The sequence below is a fragment of the Strigops habroptila genome, chromosome 4, assembly GCF_004027225.2.
Source record: "Strigops habroptila isolate Jane chromosome 4, bStrHab1.2.pri, whole genome shotgun sequence".
In the NCBI taxonomy this organism is placed as follows: domain Eukaryota; kingdom Metazoa; phylum Chordata; class Aves; order Psittaciformes; family Psittacidae; genus Strigops; species Strigops habroptila.
This window is the reverse complement of record NC_046358.1, coordinates 82,379,037-82,397,962: the sequence shown is the minus strand read 5'-3', so window position 1 is coordinate 82,397,962 and position 18,926 is coordinate 82,379,037. Positions and strand designations below refer to the sequence as shown.

At 53.4% G+C, this 18,926-nt stretch overlaps 1 protein-coding gene across 3 annotated transcripts; it reads left to right on the top strand.

Moving 5' to 3' along the window:
• Nucleotides 1-243: 243 nt before the first annotated feature.
• On the top strand, nucleotides 244-18,523 carry MMD2 (monocyte to macrophage differentiation associated 2). Of its 3 annotated transcripts, XM_030483486.1 has the most exons (7): nucleotides 244-817; nucleotides 13,034-13,115; nucleotides 13,780-13,940; nucleotides 14,039-14,113; nucleotides 14,413-14,514; nucleotides 15,069-15,138; nucleotides 15,466-18,523. In XM_030483486.1, exons 1-7 carry the CDS (start codon nucleotides 771-773, stop codon nucleotides 15,667-15,669), a joined length of 741 nt encoding a protein of 246 aa, XP_030339346.1. In that variant the 5' UTR covers nucleotides 244-770; the 3' UTR covers nucleotides 15,670-18,523. The 3 variants fall into 3 exon arrangements, with proteins under 3 accessions (XP_030339346.1, XP_030339348.1, XP_030339347.1); XM_030483488.1 differs by lacking the exons at nucleotides 15,069-15,138; nucleotides 15,466-18,523 and adding an exon at nucleotides 14,729-15,058 and having other exon boundaries at nucleotides 250-817; XM_030483487.1 differs by lacking the exon at nucleotides 15,069-15,138 and having other exon boundaries at nucleotides 257-817.
• The last annotated feature ends 403 nt before the right edge of the window (nucleotides 18,524-18,926 follow it).

Genomic DNA, 18,926 nt, shown 5'->3' with positions numbered 1-18,926 from the left:
GATTTTGGGCTCTCCAGCCCTTGCCTTGCTTTGTCCCCCTTCTCCTAAGCAGGGAGTTGTATCCCCACCCATGGACACCCCACAGCGATGGGGCTGGGACAGAACCACCCACCCTGCTGGGGCCTCTGGAAAATAATGGAGAAAACATAAAAACAATTAAAATCAAATCAATAAAAGCCGAGCCAACCCAACCAGCTCCCTGGGGATGCCGGGCAGGCTGGCCCTGCCCTGGGGCACGCAGCGATGTCTCAGTACCCATCCTGGGGGACTCAGCCATGGAGGGGATGGGGGGCTGCCTGCCCGCACTCGCCGCTTCCCCCTCCCCGGCTCCGCGATGCTTTAATCACATTTTCAATTCAAATCTGCTGCTATTTGATCCGCCGGGGGTTGGCGGCGGGGAGAGGGGGGAGTATTTTTAGCTGTGCTTAAAGCTGCCGTGGTGGCTGAGGGAGAGCGGGCAGGTTGCTGTGGCCGGGCAGAGTTGGACGGGATCCCCCCCGCCCCGGCTGCCGCCTCCTCTTTTTCTTCCTCCTCCTTCTCCTCCTCTTTGCACATCTGAGGGCGGCAGCGGGGCTGGCTCCCCCCTCCCGGAGGTCGCCTTTGTTTTCCCCGAGTCGCTCTCCCGAGCAGCCGAGGGGATCGGGAGGGGGCCGGGGCCGGGCTGGACCAGACCGGCCGCCCCTTCTCCTCCTCGCCCCACAGCGGAGTTGGTTCGGTCTCCCCCCGGGCAGCTCTTCCCGGCCGCCGGGACCCCCCATGGCACCGCCGCGATGTTCGTGTCCCGGCTCCTGGATTTCCAGAAGACGCGCTACGCCAGGTAAAGCCGTCGGCGCGGCGGTCCCCGACCCCCGTCTGCTTGCGGAGCCCCAGGACAGCCCCAGCTCGGTTCCAGCGGAGATGGAGTCCAAAAGGACCTTCAAAAGCCGCTGAGTGCCCAAAGCACAGGGCAGGCGCGGGCTGCTCTTTTGGGAGAAGGGTACCTGCTGTTCTGCATTCCTAAGGGATTCTGAGCATCCTTGGGAAGCTCCTGCTGCCTTTCGCTGGGTCTAACTTCACTGTTGTTCTCCCACTGCGGGGGGACCAGGAGCCTGGGGACAGACCCTCCGTGGAGGGACCAGGGTTGCCCAGGGTCCTGCAGCACCCAGGAAGAAGCCCCCCTCGGGCTGGACCACAGGGCTCCCATGCACTGCACCAGTGATAGATCCTTCTCCCCCTTCCATGAAATACCCCGTGAGGTTTTCCTGCAGCAGCAGGGACTGGTTTGAGAAGCTCAGGTGTGTTGATAAACCTCATGGTGTTACCTGTGCAGGGGGAAACCTGAGGACTGCTGGGCACAGGTCAGAGGGCACTTGGCCATGCAAGCTGCTGCCGGGATCAGATGTGGCCTTTAGGAGGGAGCTGGTGGGTAATGTGGGGACATCAGTCACCCACAGACCTCCGGCACACCAGGTGGCCAAGGATGAGTTGGATTGCACAGCTCTGGGTGCTGCATGGCCAGATGGGGCTCAGCATGGTGCTGGCTGTGTTCGGGTTTGCACTGAGGACATGCTTTGCTCCCAGCTCCCTGTGACTGTGGTGGGGATGTTTTCATGGCTGCAAAGGGTCCCACATGCTGGTGCTGATCCTGGGAACACTCAGCTCAGCTGCTGCCATCACCAGAGTCCCAGCAGTCCTGTTAAGAGGCAGATACCAGAGGAAAACTTGACTGGAAAGAGGCAGTGATGGTGTTTCTCGCCTGCTCCGGGCAGGAGCATCTCTGAAGGATGTTTGCCTGGGCTGGATAAGGGCAGGAGACCTCTCTCCCACCCCGTGAGCCACCAGCTCCTCTCCTTCCACATGTCCCATGGGCACAATCCATGTTTGCACCTCCAAAAGCTGTCTGAAGCTGTGGGCACCTGCTCAAACCCCATTTTGATCCTGTATCTGCCTCCTAACCACCTTTGCTGTGGGGAGATGCAGGAGGTACCCAGCAGGTCTGCACAACACTTCTGGTTGTGAAAACGGAGAATTCAAACCCTTTTTTCCCTGCTGGCATGTGGAAGACAGGACCATGGGCACATGGAGCCAAGGTAAAGGCTGTACCCCCAAGAGGAGGAGGAAAACCATACCTTTGCCCATAGCAGTGGTGCAGAGGCTCTTTAGGAGTTAGACAGCAGAGAAGGGGCTGCTACCTCAGCCTCCCCAGGCAGAACCCATCTGCCAACCTGTTGCTTGATTTGACCAAAATCAGCATGCCCAAAGCTTGTTGTGGTCCTTTCTGAAGATGACTTGTTGAATGGCGATGAGGTGTTAAAGAGCCCACATGCAGGGCAGGGGCTGTGGGGCACAGGAAGGATTGAGTCTGCAGGGCATCCTCCATCTCCCACAGGGTACCAAGGCTGGATGGGCAGCAGGAGGAGCCAGGCTCCCCTTGGCTTTCACCCCAAGACACACCAAGGCAATCACCAGCACATGATGCTAACACAGAGTTTCCTACATCGCCACAGAGATCCTCTTAGCCTAGTGCTTAAAAATAACAGTTGGCTAATCCCTGTTCCCCCCCTCACTCCACACACACCATATGGGGACTGGGTTGAGCAGGAGCCACAGGGCTCACAGGGGCACACTCCCTTCAAGGTGCCAGAAGCATCTTGGAGAAACCCTTGCTTGTGGCCTTAAGAAGGAAAAAAGCAGAAAGTCTTCCTTGTGGGGGAAAAGTCTGGAACAGCTTAATTTTTAACATAGTTTTATCTAATTTTGAGTGAGGACCAAGAAAGGAAACTTGGACATCAATACACCCGCCAAAAGGAATAAATAAAACACAGCGTGGTTGATGAAAGACCTGTTGTGTGCAAGCTGCAGCGAAGGCACCGGGCTTTGAACAAAGAGATGAAAGGCAGGAATCGATGTGAGAGCATTCTGTGAACTGCCAGGAGAAAACTCAGGGCTAGAAGGGCACTGGGGTGTCCCCAAATCCTTCCCAGCTGGGCTTCAGAGATGGAGGACTGTGGCTGGGGCAAAGGGAAGAAAGCAAAAGGAGGGGGCTGTCACCACGGTGGGAATAGGTATGCGTGGCAATGCTGCTCGAGCAGGTTGTGGTTATAGATGAGGCTCTGCGGTATCTGCTCTGTTGTGGGGTCCAGGAGGCTCCTCAATTATCTGCCACCATGGGGAAAGGGAGTTGAAAAGCACAGTTGCTGCAAGTCTTCCCCTGTCGCTCACAGCCTGTGCAGTGGCAATGATATCCATCTCCTGCCGACAGGCCAAATTCAGCCGTGACGCCAGCAGCAGCACGCAGTGACAGGGTGCAAGCAGATGCGATTCCTCCTGCTTATCCAACCACCAGATTGTTATTCCCCTACTCTCCCTCCACCCTTTCTTCTCCTCTTCACTTCCTCCCAGATCACCAACATGGTTCTGGCTTTCCCTCCAGAGCAACAGATCAGTGCATATGGCATCTTCATCACTTTAACTCTTTGGCCAGGTTTCACTGAGCCGGTAACTGATCCCTCCCTCCACTCACCACCAGCTTTGACCCCACTTTGGTCCACTTCTTCCTCAGATATGGACCAGTGCCTCCTCTATGTAGCTTCTATGGAGCTACAGCTCAGCCCAAATCTCCCCGCAGGGACACAAAATGCTTCCCATAGTTTGGCCATCCAAAGCCGTAATCGAAAGGAAACATGATTAAGTGGGATGCTGCTGTATCTGGCCGGCTTCAGCAGCTCTGGAGCTGCAGGCTGTGCAGGGCACTGAATCATCCTAATAAACTGATAGCAGTTCACGATTGGATTTGTTAATGTAAAAGGCTCTACATCTTATTGCGTTTGCTTGTCTCACCCTGTGCAGCGTAACACAAGGAGGAGCAGCCAGGAAAATCCACATTAATTTCTTAGTACAGAAGCAGGAGCTGAGGGCAAGAAGGGGCTTCTGTAGGTGCATGGTCTGTGCTTGTCCTCACCTGCCTGATGTCTGCAATGTAGACACTGCCACCACCTCACCAGCACAATGGGATGGAGATCTGAACTCTACACTTGCTCACAAGCAAATCATAGAATGGTTTGGGTTGGAAAGGACCTTAAGATCATCCAGTTCCAACCCCCCAGCCTCTGAGTCTGGAGAAACACAGCTGGGAAAACCTTCCTTCTTGCTCTCTGCACCTGCTATTACTGAGCAAGGAGACATTTGCTGACTCCTCCTCCAGCATCTCTGGGCAAAAGAGGGAGAGAACAACCAGGAGAAATAGGAGGGAGAGAAAACATTGGGGTGCTCAGCCCCCAAACATGATCAAAACAATGCCAGGCTGACAGCCTGAACACACCTATTGCATCAGGAAGATCTGGTCCCTGTTTGAAATGAAAGCTCGAGCAGCCCTCTCCTGCTCCCACACATGTTGAGATGCTTTCCAAGAGCTTTGCTTCCCCCACAGCCAGCGTGGGATGAAGCAGCGAGAAGGGAAATGCTTTCAGTGTTGATACTGCAGCTCAGAGATGCTCAAGAGGCAGGGGTTCCTCACCATGCGAGCACCATTCCCAATCCCACCATTGCCAGAAAGACCTGTTGGGCTGCCCCCAGCTGAGCAGATCCCTTTGCTGCAAAAGGGGTGTGGAGACCCCAGAATACCCAGCATCACCGACCAATTAAATATTGGTTACTCTGTTGGGTCAGGCTGACTCAGATACCCACTTGAGGTGGCACCGGTAAGATTCATCTTGTGTGTGGTTTAGACGCCTGGGGTGCAGTTATTGGATCCAGGTATTTAGAAGGCAATAAGTACTCAAAGCATCATTTGCGATGGGATATTCCCTCCAATTGCCCCATTTCTTCCTTTTGGAGGGCCAGCAGGACAAGCTCAGGTGGGGATCACTGCACTGGAGATGCACAGCAGTGGGCAAGCCAAGCCCTGTGCCTTGTGCTTTTGGGGGAAGGAAGGCCTCATGGCTGCCTGGGAAACACATGCCCCATGGTCTTTTCCCTCCTTCAGCTGGTGTTGGATATCAGCCTGATGTGATTCTTTGGCACCGTTTACTATGGCCAGCTTCATGAGGTAGCAGCCAACACTATGCATGGGAAATTCAAGCCACTGCCCAGCATGGCAGGTCATTGAATACAAGAAACAGGGATCTCCCAGGCTTGCCTTCCCCTCCTCCTCCCTTCCCACACTGCTCCACAGTGAGACAAAGCAATGCAAAACAGCTACAACTCCTACAGGAAGGAAGGGAAAAGAACATGACTTATTTCAGTTCATTGCTTTTAGGAGATGCTTGGCTGCAGCTGCAGAAGGAGATTGGTTGAGTACCCATGGAGATGCTGCAAGAGGATGGATGCTCAGAACAGGGCTGAGCAAGGCAGAGACATGACCAAACACCAGAGCTCAGGTCTCCCTTTGGGGTTGTCCAGATGTAATTGAACCTCAATGCTTTTACGCAGTGAAGATCCAGAGTCTGATGAGCTCTGTGTGATCCACTGGCAACTTCTCATAACATGATACCACAAGCATCATATTCCTTGATGTTTACTTCAGATGCCTATTAGTCGAGCTGAGCAGTGCTGACCTTCAGGAGAGTTCAGATGCAAGTCTGTGCTCCTGTTCCAGTTTATAGCCCAGGCTTGCTGCTGGGGAAAAGGGATTTTATGCAGAGAGAAACGCGCAGGTCAGGGGCAAGGAGTACTGTACTGAGGGGCACAGGCTGGTACTGCAGCATTGGACAACAGCCCTGCACTCTGTTGCAAATACTAATGGAAACCCTGGTGTCTACTTTCTTGGCTGGTGAAATTCATTATTCTCCTTCTGTGCCTTTGTGGTCCAGAGGCATGAGTAATATAGAGAAATCATTTGTACATGAGCATCATCCAGGAATCCCAAATGAGAGCCTGGCCCTCTCAGGGTGTGCTATGGTGAGACCTTATGGGCCTGAGTAACTGTGACTTGCCCATGTCATTTCAGTCACAGTGACAGGCAGGGTCAGAGGCAGCGGAGGCTCCAGACCTCAAACCAAATCCTCTGCCATTGGGGCCTCCTTGGGCTGTTGCAGGGTTTAAGCAGGCAGAGCCAGCTCAGGGTTTGTTCAACTAACTTCTGTGCTCAGGGCAATGCAGGCAAGGCAGCAAGTAACATGCACGGTGACTTTCCAAACAAGCAAATAGTGAATAATAGAGAATCTTCAGTTCTGGAAACAGTCCTCCTAACATTCACAAAGCACCTGGGACATCAGAGTCATTGTGACTAATCAGCTATTGTTGTCTCACGAGTACCAAATGAGACAAGAAGTCCCAGCTCAGAAAGTAATTTGGGAAACACCAATCCCATCTGTTGTGAATAAACAGCTCTGCTGCAGCTTCAGGGTCATGATTTGTCTTGGAATAGCTAGAGATGCCATCTACATAAAGAGCAGAAAGCCTGCTGGAGAGAAAGATAAACATCCCTGCACAGAGGATGGGAATACAGACAGTTATGACCCTGCTGGGAATTACCTGCTGAGTTTCCACCCACCAACCAAGCCCTTATAGATATATAGGGTGCTGAAATGGTCTATACCTGCATCCAGCCTGGTTTGGAGCCTCCCATGTTTGTTTCTGTTAGGATGACGAGCAAGGAACAGGAATGCAGTATACCGTTAGTGTCTTCAGGGAAATAGCAGCATACTCCCTCCTGCCAGTCTCAGCCCCTCATATACCCAGTCCATCAGCAGCAGGATGTGCCAGAGGAGTGTATTCCCTATCCCTTCATGGGGACATCTGTGCCCACAGTTCAGAGCCAGATACAGTACAGACAGGGCTGAGCACATGGTCCCTGTCTGGGAGCATCTTTAAGCTGGCAAGCAGACTTGTTCATCATTTCTCATGGCATGCAAGCTATACAGTGCCAAGGGATGGTCCGCAGCCAGCCCAGGGTGTTACCACATGTCAGAGTTCTGGGAACAAGCAAAACTGGGATGAGGGTAATCAGAGGTGATGAATGATGATTCAATCTGCAGCCCGTTTCTGGAAGCAAGGCTCACAGTAGGGGCATCTATCTGGGCAGGTTACTCCAGAAATTGGTGATCTGCTAATTTACCCCTAAGAAAGGTGGAGAAATGCTGGTTTAAATAAAAAGCCTTTCATTTTCTGCTCCCTACCCAAGCTGCCAGCTCTTTGCACTATGCCAAGAAGCAGCACAAAAGAAAACACTGCACTGTTTTGCTTCATCAGCCCTCCTGCCTCTTATATGATGAGCTGGAGTCAAAGGAATAGCCCATGAAGCAGGTTTTCTCCATCTGCCCCTTCTCCCCTCACCAGGGAGCTGACCTGCAAGCTTACAGCACACAACTCAGCTTTCCAAAACAGGAGCACCATATGTTTGCGTAGGAGCATGTAAGCACTGAGGAGCAGGGATGGAAACAGAGGTTTTGGCTCTTAATGGGGTGCCGCACATGTCCATGTGGGTGGCTCTGCAGATGGCAATGCTGGGCAGCATCAGCCTGAGCCTTTGCATTTCTGCTTCCCAGTGGCAAACATTCCCGTGTCAATGAGTAGGAAGGAAAAAATCAGGATTTCTCAAGTGCTCCTGGGCTGGATAAGGCAGCTTTGTGGTACTGCAGGGTCTGAGAGCTCTGCACTGGGAGCTGAAGCCTTTCCCATGTTATCAAGTGGCAGAATCAATGGCCTGGACTTGACAAGGCCCTGACTATATCCCCGTGGTCCTGCTCTGTCTTCTGCATCCTGGATTACATCCCATACACAAGCAGCACTGAGGGCCCTGCGCTGTGTCATCACACACGGCTCCCCAGGATTGAGCTAATTACAAGCCACAGAGGAGCTCAAGGGGATGAAGCCTCCTAACAGGGGCTGCAGCTGCAGCATTACGAGATTACAGGTCGGAAGCAGAGCACATGCCAAGAGCCAGCTTACAGAGATGCCACTGCAGCAGCTCACATATAAGCACAAGTCTGAGGACCAAGCATTGGGTGTGCAGCCTCTGGGCCCGTTAGGGCAAATCCAGACCATGGACTGAAGAGGGGTCTGGGGCCAGCTTGCCCTACAGGGATGCATCTGCTCCACCAATGTCACCTCAGGCATCAGAACACTTGCTCTACCAAGGGACAACTCAAAGGGCCCCAGCAGGACTTACCACCATTGCTGGTCAGCATCCAGCAAAAGCTTTCTTCATCCTTCCTCTCTGAGAAGATACCACCATCAGGATACAATCCTCTTCTGCTACCCTAAAAGCAGTTGTGACACCAGCCACAAAGAGAAGGAGAAATTTCCTCTCTTTGCAGTCAAACCCCCAACAGCTGCCTAGTAGGAACACAACTCCCTGGGACAGGAAAATAAACACAAGACAAACCAGCACCCCACTTCCAAAGACATTAAACCAGCTCCTCAGCAAGCCCAGCCCTTTTATAAGCCATTTGCAGGTGAAACTTGTAGATATCAGCTGATTTGGGGAGATTCACATCACCTGGGAGCAACCTAAGACATGCACATTTAGTGCTTCATGGTCTGGGAAAGGGATGTGTTGGCTCTTCAAGTGTTGCAGCTATGGCAGTGTGCAGGGGGAGTCCAGCTCCTCAATGCATACATGCACAGCCACATGTCATGTGTAAAGCCTGATTTATAGCAGGGTTGGGGGTGTCACTGTGGGACTGGCTCTTTCCAAGGGCAGGGATGAGCTGCTCAATGGGACCCCAGCTCATGCCTCTCCGTCCACATCGTATGTTTAAATATATATATTTATATATATAGCATATATACCAATACCCGATCAGTATCCCCATGATTTTGCACCCTCCTCATGTTATCCATTCACCAGCTCACCTAAAGGCTGACAAAATTACTATCCTCACTTGGAAAGGGAGAAAAGAAGAGAGAGGGAAATGAAGTGATGTGGCAGAGGCCAGCCAAAGAGTCAGTGTTGAAGGCAGAGCTAAACCCCATCTCTCCTGAATCACATCCTGGCCTGGGTCTCCATCAGGGATGTTCCCACCCTGTGCATATAGGGGACAGCTTTCCTTCAAAGTGTCCCATGGCTCTGCCTGTGTGAGTGCATGATGCCCCTGGAGTGGCTGATGCAGGTTGTCTTGGTGTCTCCAGGAGAGCTCAGATGCTCAAATGCTCACACATGAGCCCTCCTAAGGAATAGTTTAATCCCTATTTTACCCTCTTCTCCCCTACCCTGGCAAAGCAGGAGCGATTTTCAAGGTCAGAACTTTGTTCTTGGATAAAAGTCTTTAAAAACCTTAGTAAACCTTCCCAGAACCACAAAAAACCAGAATGGGAGAAAGAGCAGGAGAAAGGAACAAGCCTGGGAAGCTGGCTCTGCACTTTGCCCTGGCTGCCTGGGACAAGGGGCTCTTTGTTCCCCTGGCCGGAGCCTGCTGCACTAGCCCTTTTCAGTCTCCCTCCCTGGGAAAGGGGCCAGGGGGAAGCAGGACAAGCAGGGCAAGGAAAAACCCTGGGGCTGCATGAATAACCCCTGCTTGGACCCCCACCAGGCCCCCCATCTTCATATAGCCAGTCTGTGTAGCATCTGCCAGAAGCAGCACTGGGAGCAAAAGGTGCCCGGGAACCCCTCGGGTCTCTCCTTCCCATGCAGCATCCCTGAAAATGAACATGCTCCTGTTCCTGCTGTGCAAGAGGTGTTAAACTTCTGCGTCTTTTGGACTTTGCAATCCTAAAGCATCTACTAAAATGCATTGAAGCATCCAGGCAAGGTGTAATCACCTGCCTGCAGCTCCCAGACCCGCAGTGTCGAGCGAGCCACATCATAGAATCAGAATCACAGAATGGTTTGGGTTGGAAAGGATCTGAAGATCAACCAGTTCCAACCCCCCTGCCATGGGCAGGGACACCTCATATAAGCCATGTCACCTAAGACTCTGTCCAACCTGGCCTTGAACACTGCCAGGGATGGAGCATTTACCATTTCTCTGGGCACCCTGCACCAGCACCTCACCACCCTCACAGTAAAGAACTTCTTCCTTATGTCTAACCTGAACTTCCCCCATTTAAGTTTGAACCTATTACCCCTTGTCCTATCACTACGGTCCCTGATGGAGAGTGCCTCCCCAGCATCCTTGTAGCCTCCTTCAGACACTGGAAGCTGCTCTGAGGTCTCCACGCAGCTTCTCTTCTCCAGGCTGAACAGCCCCAACTCTCTCAGCCTGCCTTCATACAGGAGGTGCTCCAGCCCCCTCATCATCCTCATGGCCTCCTCTGGGCTTGCTCCAACAGCTCCATGTCCTTTTTATGTTGAGGACACCAGACCTGCACACAGTATTCCAAGTGAGGTCTCACACTGCGGCTTTGCTGGGTGCCCAGCCAGTGTAGGCTCGATGCTGTTGGGAACATATGTCCCTCATCTCCTCCCACCCAAGTGATACAGCCAAGGTATCCCCAACCCTACAGTTGCAACGACATAGAGCATGCAATGATTGTGGATTGAGCCAGCCAGGCAGGAGACTTGCTGCAGGGATCAGAGCTAAGTTTGAAGAGGTGTTTCTCTTCTGCTTACTGTATTGAAAAGCCGCCGAGCTCTGCCTGGCTGCAGCAATTCCCCTTCTCCTGACCCCAGTTGCACAGAGCTGGGGCTGGGAAACACACAGCAGCCTCCAGCCTCTCTGGGCTTTCATCAGCTCTAATGAGAGTTGCAGGTGCCCTCTCCAAGTGTGTCTGTCTGTCTGTCTTTCCAGGCTGGAGCTCAGGTTGAGGCTGGTTTGGCACACCAGTACAGCTGCTTTCTGCAGGCTGGGAATGCTGCAGGGCTCCCCATGCCCTGCCCGCATCCCCTGCCAGTGTGCACAGGGATGGCGCAAGCTGGATGGATGCTTGGCATCCCGGGATGGTCTGGGAGATAGATGAAGTCCCAGGAGAGGAGAAGGTGAGGAAATGCCCTGCCAGATGTGCAAACATTGGCTGCTCTCATGCTTGTTTGCACAGCTCTGCTCTGAGCACAGAAGACCATGAAAGCGTGCCCAACTCGCCCCGGAATACAATGCTGGCTGCTCTAGGAGGACCTGCTGTAGCCGGGTGGCCCAGCGCTTTGCAGCCGGGTCCCACATCCGTGATGCTCTGTTTCCCATCTTTCACAGGATGATGCTTATTAGAAAGCAGGGCAGGGAAACAAGAGCAGGTCAAAAAGAGGTTCCTCCTCAAGGCTAGTTCTCCCTCTGGGAAAAGCAGATGTTTGCAGAGTGCTGCACTAGCACAGCTTTGGGCTTCAGGGACACACATGCTGTTTGACTTCATCCCAAGGGGATGGCTGGGGTGGCCCTTCCTGGCCTCTCCATCCCTGTACCAGAGCTAGGGAGGATATCTGCACCCCAGGGATCCCTTTCCAAAGGGTCTGGGTGTCCCTTAGCCCTGTGGGAAGGGGCTGTGGGAACCAGCCCTGCCTCTGCTCCCTGTTACTGCTCAGAACAGCTCAGAACAGAGTGGAGACGGTGCAGGGCTTTGTTAAAACAAATAAATCCAAGGAAAAGGCCTCGAAGGCGTTTCCTCAGCAACCGATGTCACGCGGGATGTCTGGCCTTCCCCTGCCCGCCGCCTTATTATGAGAAGGGAAAAGAAAGGGAAGCAGAAAGCAAAGGGGAGCTGGGGACAGTCTCCTGGCAACGCTAGGGACAGCAACGTCCTCCTGCCAGGGGACATGGCTCCAGCACAGGGAGCCTGGCCATTCCTCATGGCTGGAGTGTCAGGATGGGGAGGGCATCCCTGGTGTTCCCTGGATGGAGGTGGCAGCACTCTGGGCACAAGCACATCCACAAGGATGCCCAGTCCTGCTAAGCCCTGATTTACCCAGTGTGGGTCCTCCATTGCATAGTGGTGAGAGCTTAGCCCCTCTGTTTTCTCCTCTTAATTCATATTTTGGTGATGACGTGTATCTTCCCATGTCAGCAGGCAGGGCAGGGGCTGGGAACAGGGTTCCTCGCCTGAGTCTGTTGTGGCCACACTCCCCCTTGTCTAAAATCCTTGTCATTTGAGCTATTTAATCCATCCTGGCTCACTTTCAATGGACAGCCGCGAGCGGCTCAGGCAGTGGGGCTGACCAGGGAGATGTCAGAGGAGTCTGCATGGATGTGGGTGGCTCAGGAATGCAAAGAGGAGACCTTTACTGCCTTTCCCAGTGCCCTGCATCACCCTGTGCCCAGCAGCAAGGTCCTACCAGCCCCCGAGCCCCCTCACTGGGCACAGCTCAGCTGTGAAACACACCACAGATGGTGCCAGAACTGGGAGCAAACAGGGTCAGAAAGCAATTAGTCCAGGTCCTGAGCCACAGCAGCAAAGTCTTTAAACCCCTGATTACCAGATCAGGCAGGGAAGGATCACTCCCTATTTGCCTGGTTCTTATTCCCTTTTGCAAAGCCTCCGCTTCTGGCCCCTGCCAGAAGAAGATGCTGAGCGAGGCTTTGCTCTGACCTGTTACCACAGATGCATATTTAATTTGCCTCTTAATACAGCCTTACCTACCTAGCAATGGACTAGCCAAGCCAGACACTATATTTTATCGCTGTGTGTTGATCTGACAGGGGAAATCGATATGTTCCTCCGAACACCAAGAGCAAGCTGATACCTCAGACTAAGAGAAACAGAAATAAAGCTATAGGTTTCTAAGGTAGCATGTTGGGTTTTCATCTGCAGTAATCTGTGCTGGGATGTGTGGGTAGGAGGTAGATGCAGGTGGTACCCAGAAACCAAAGGCAACACGGGGATTCAAGGATGCTGCAGAGGGACTCTTCGTCAGGGACTGTAGTGATAGGACAAGGGATCATGAGTTTAAACTTAAACAGGGGAGGTTCAGGTTGGATATAAGGAAGAAGTTCTTTACTGTGAGGGCGGTGAGGCGCTGGCACAGGTTGCCCAAAGGAAGTGGTAAATGCTCCATCCCTGGCAGTGTTCAAGGCCAGGTTGGACAGGGCTTGGAGCAACCTGGTCTAACGTGAGGTGTCCCTGCCCATGGCAGGGGTTTGGAACTGGATGATCTTAAGGTCCTTTCCAACCCAAACTATTCTATGATTTTATGATTCCTCCAAACCCCATCTTCTGAGTGAGTTTCTCTCCCTGTTTCTCGCTGCAGGTTCATGAATCACCGCGTCCCATCCAACTGCAGGTACCAGCCGACGGAGTATGAGCACGCAGCGAACTGTGCTACCCATGCAGTGAGTCCCTGTCCCGGTCCCAGGGAGAGGCGGGATGGTGCTCAGCTCTCCAGGGATCCTTTGAGGAACTTCAAGGAACACCTGAAAATGTCTGTGTTCAGCCCTGGAGCCACTGCTGAGGGTCTCAGGGCTGTGGAGAGGCAGATGGATACTGGGCAATAGGATGCTCTCCCTCCTGCCCTGGGAAGCTGATGTGCATGTCCCTTGCTCTCACCCACCATGGCCCTGTGTCCCCAAGGAAGCTGTCTGCTGTGGGCTTAGTGGAGCAGGAGTATTTTGCAAAGCTCCCTGAAAATGGAGTGTTCTTCACAGCAGGCATGGTGACAGGCACCCCATGGGGCTGCCTACACAAGCACTCCCCACATCAGGGTTTCCCTCAGGAGATGGCAGCTCCCACTCTGAGTCCTGGGGGATGACTCAGAGGTAGCCATCCTTCTTGTGCCTTCCTCCTCCTCCTTACCATCATCTGGAGAAGCTGTTTTGTAGCTACACCAAAATAGAAGGGAGAAACCCTGCTGGTCCCATGCAGGTGGCCAGCCTGTCCCTCATGGGTGGTAGCTTTGACCAGGAGCAAAAGAAACACTTAAAAGGCAAATCAGACACTGTACTGTAGCTGCTCAATGGAAATGCAGGGAGTCAACAAAGGTTTGCTTCTCCATTCCAGTTCTGGATCCTGCCCAGCATCCTTGGCAGCTCCATCCTCTACATCCTTTCCGATGACCAGTGGGAAACTATCTCAGCATGGATCTATGGCTTTGGCTTGTCCAGCCTCTTCATTGTCTCCACCATCTTCCACACCATCTCTTGGAAGAAGAGGCATCTCAGGTACCAGCCGTGATTGCTGGGGGCTCAGAAGAAGAGGGAGAGGGTCCGGAGGTCCCCAGTGCTGCAGGCTGTGACCTGTCTGTCTGTCCATCCCACAGGACTGTGGAGCACTGCTTGCACATGTTCGACAGGATGGTGATCTACTTCTTCATTGCAGCATCATACGCTCCCTGGTGAGTTGCTGGTGAGTGGGGGCCATCGCTTGGCGCCACTGGAGGGGAGAAAATCAACCCAGCTCCAAACATAGGGTTTCCCTCTGTGGCTTTGACTCTGCTCGAGACTGTACCCTACCCCTTTCCACAAATCCTTCCTATCCCATAAATTCCAACTCCTTTAAGTTGAAGATACAAGTTGGGAAGACCCTTTGATGGGATAGCCATGGGAGTAAGGGCAGCATTTCCCTGGCACCTCGCTGCACATGGCCAGGACTGGGGTGCTACCTTAGATCCTCACCACCACTTGGGTCTTGCAGGCTGAACCTGAGGGAGTTGGGTCCCTGGGCCTCCCACATGCGCTGGATCATCTGGATCATGGCATCTGTCGGGACTGTCTATGTTTTCTTCTTCCATGAGCGGTGAGTGCCTTTACCTGGCTCCGTGCTGGTGCGGACCCCAGCAGAGCCCAGCTCTGCCAGCTCCTCTAAATGCCCGAAGCTGCAGGGGAAAGCAAGAAGGATGGAGACAGACAGACAGACAGATAGGTACAGGGTCCCTGGGCAGCCTCCTGGTCAACTGGCAGTGGAGGGCTTCCCTGGACCACATCCTTCCCCGTTTGCATTCTGGTTTTAGGAGCTTTGGTGGCAGGGATGCAGGAGCAGGGATGCGGGAGCAGGGACGTGCTGCTATGACTTGCTTCTTCCACATGGTGGCACCAAACGGAAAGCAAAAGGCCCCAGGTGTCTCCCCGAAGCCCCAAACTCCTGACTCTGAGCTGGCAGCTCCGAGGCCAGGGTGAGGGTCCAGCACCCCCGGAGCAGGGTGCCAGCCCCACCGCGGTGGTGTGGCTCACACATGAGGACATGGGACCTGCCGCGGTGGCACCTCCGCCCCTTTTCCTATAGCACTTAAAAATGTAAAACTCAACGCTCCCTCTGCACCTACCTCCAAGCAGCTTCTCTGTTGGCCGCAGGTACAAGCTGGTGGAGCTGGTGTGCTACATTATCATGGGCTTCTTCCCTGCCTTGGTCATCCTCTCCATGGTAAGCCAATGCTGGGAAGCACATGGGCTCAGTGCGAGGGGCAAATCCTAGCAGGACTTGCTTGCTTCCAGAGGGTTATGTGGTGGATAAAGCCATCCCCAAATACAGCGTGGCCTGGCTTGGTTTTGCAAGTGCTTTGGGTCCTCACCAGATCTCGGTGTTTCCATTGGACTTCCTACCTGGGCTTCATTGTATTGAAGTCCTCCAAGTCAAGCCAGGGTACTGGGTCCCCACTGCCTGGCTGGAGGGGAGGGTGCAGCAGAAGGCTGAGAGAAGGGCAGGGATGTTATAGCCACCACTGAGCCCTATCTCCCTGCTTGTTCCCAGCCCAACAGGGATGGTCTCCCGGAGCTGGTGGCCGGTGGATTCTCCTACTGCCTGGGCATGGTCTTCTTCAAAAGCGATGGCCGCATCCCCTTCGCCCATGCCATCTGGCACCTCTTCGTGGCCATTGGAGCTGGCATCCACTACTATGCCATTTGGAGGTACCTCTACCGGCCCGGCACACTGGAGGTTGAAACATCCCGGTAGATGCCTTAAAGACCAGCACATGGGGGCATGAGAGGAGCGGGGAGACAGCCTGTGCCATGGGCTCACCCCAAACCACCCACTTGCCCCATGGGCAGCTGCTGCTGGTGCCCTTCCTGCACAGACAGGAGAGTCTGGAGGTTGTTTTTAAACAGATTTTCCTTTTTTAACCTTGGGAACTGTTTGGTTTTTAGGCACAGGTTTTGTAACACAGTGACCGACCAAGGGGCTGCTGGTGACAGCGGAGTGACCGTGTGCCAGGGGCTCGGGGGGGCTTCACTCACCTGCCTGGCCCTGAGCATCCCATGGGAGCAGAGACCTTGGCCCCACAAGCCTCTGGCTAGTGACACCCTGGGCTTGGCTGCTGGAGCCCTTAGTATGGGCCACCCAAGGGACTGGAGGAGTCAGGATGAGGGGAGAGATCTGGCCCCTTTCCCCTGGGATGCTCCAGCCAGGGAGGGGGCACATTGGCACCCCTGCTTCATGTGGGCCTAAATGGACCTAAATCATTCCAGCATTAACAACTCCCTCCCAAGTTCTCTATGGGAAGGTCCAGAGACAACAAAGCCTTATATGATATTGAAACTGGGATCTCTTCCAGGGCACCCTGGAGTCCTCAATCACTGGAGAACCCTTTCTCTAAGCCAGTATTAGGCACGCAACTCAGTACATTCCCCCTAGATGGGCCCTGGGAGCGCACCAGGACATTTTCTCCCTGGGGTGCTTTGTTTTCCTCTCCAATCTCAGTGCCGTGGCAGATTCAAAGCACAGCCCAACTCCCAGGCTCTTACCTGTGCCTTCAGCAGAGAGCAGAGGGGGGGATCCGGATCCTGGCATCCACCTGGCTGGGGTCAGCCCATCCACATCAAGGGATTTTCTTTCTCCTTGAGGGAGGGAAGTGAACCTCCTTGGATTGGGATCATGAGGCTGCCTGCCTTCTCTGCTTCCATTCTGGTGATGACCCTATTGCTCATCATCATTAATTTCACTTCTGGGAGGATTTCTGGCATTCCCAGGGATGAAGATGCAGAGAAGAGATCCATCTGAGTGGTGCTTGGAAGTGAGCTGTGATGGAGAGGTCCTAGTGATCCTCAGTTTTTAAACACCTAACCACATCTACACAGTGCTTTCCAGAGTAGGATAACAAGATATGGAACACCCATCCAGCCATCAGGAGTAGCCTGATTGATAGTGCTGGAATGGGAAAACCACGCTTGGTCTGCTCCCCAAACACAGCTACTGGAGCTGTTAAGGGCTGGTGTGTGCCAGGGTCTCTGCTGGGAGCCTGCAGAGCAGCACTGCTCTCAGTACTGCCTGCATCTTCCCCAGGAGCCCCTGAAGGCATTGATTTCCCATCATCTCCTTTTGGTCTCTTGATTAATCGTATCTGCAGCAGCCTTGGCACAAGGCAAGTAAAGGAGATTTATGGCCACTGTCCCACATCTCCTGTTTCTCTGGTAGCCAAGGAGCCAAGCTCCAGGCTCTGCTCCATCTCCCACAGAGCTTAGGATCCCCCCAGCCTGCATCGCCCTAGGATTGTGCATCAAACTACCAAAGAGAAAGCATCCAGACACTCATCTCCTCCTGACCCGGTGCCTGTGGTCACCAGTGCAGCTAAAGAACCCAGTGGGTTTTCACTTCCATAGACACAAGGTTCCTATAAGGGGCTCTGGGTGCTGTGCCCGGCACCCCAGCCTGGCATGGGGCTGCTGGGTGCACTCTGCCCAGGTCACCCCAAAGCAGCCTTTGGGCTGGGGACATCTCTTGGGGTGATGGGTGGTCTTAGAGACAGGGGGTGAATGACCCAGTGTGAGCCCAGTCTCTGCTGCTGCATGTCCCAGGCCCCAGGGCCTCATCCCTTGCTCCATCATCTGTCGCAGATGGAGGGTGGAGAAGGATGAGCCGTGAGTAACCAGCAGTTGCTGGAGCACGTCTGGGGTTGAAATAGCAGGATATGAGGTCCCAGAACAGAAGATGCCATATTTTTCTGTCTGGCAAGTCCTTACCCTTCTCTGTGCCTCAGTTTCCCCATCTGTAAAGTGGGGGAGAAGACACCAACCTACCTCACAGGGCTCATGTGAGGACCCTGTGGAGCACCTGGAGGACAACGAGTGCTTTACAAACACATGTTCAACTTTCACCAAGTGGGGGACCAGGTTCCCAGAGTCACTGTGGGGCATGGTGACAACCGCGGCTCTCCGCCTCTTCCATCACTAAATCCCACTGGGAACCATGCTGGGAACAGACAATGCACACAGCAGTCAGGGGCTGAGGATGCCCAGGGACCACCATTGTGTTTTGCCTGCAGGCTTCATCCCAAGGGTTGAAGCTGTTTTGCCATTGGGGGCTTCTGGATCTAAATCCATCCTGGGGGCTCCTGGGGCTCACAGGGAGGTGCCAGAAGGACCTTTCCAAGGCCATTTTATCTCAGCTTCTTGCTGAAAATCCAGGGCAGGGCAGATGCCCAGGTGGGAATGGGTGGCTGGGCTCCATTGGGGACATCGCCACGCTGCCTTGAGCCCAGATTTGCCAAGTGGGCTTCTCTGTAATTGATAAATCCTCCCTCTTCTCTTGCCTCCTAAATCCTTCCCTCACAAAGCAGGGAGCGCAGAGCAGGTTATGGGATTGCCCTCCTGTTTTATACTAATTCTAAATGACTCCTAACATTCAGGATGTCTGTGGAGGAGAGTTTGAGGGATCTTTTTAGCATCTCACATTTTCACTGTCCATTCTTGTTCGATCAGTATTTTATATTTAACACAGTACTGGGTCAAATAAACACAAATGTATGGAAGATAACGCTAATGAATATTGTTTCCTGTGGAGTAGGATTGAAATAAAACCTCAAGATACCTCACTGTTGCCTGCTTGTTATATCAAAATGAATTAACCTGCAGTATCTGGAGATAAACCCTTTTTCTACGTGACTTGTCTCATATGGGTAAGGAGCCACTCACGACGTTGGAGCGCTGAGCACTGACTCACCTCGGTGTATGGATGGCACTGCCATCTGCTGCCTTGGCTTGCTGGGGGGCCCAGCGCTGTTCACCCTTCACACCATGGGGAAATCATCACGGACTGGATGAGTTCCAAGCTGTATTGTTTCCTTAAACAAAAACAATTGGTGTTTGCTGATGGCTCCATGCTTGATGGTGCTGGCTGAAGGGCTCCCCAGCACCTCACCACAGTGGTTTCAGTGTAAAGCTCTGCACGCCCGCTCTGGTCCTGTCTTTTCCCCTCCTGCTGCGGCTGAGCCAGAG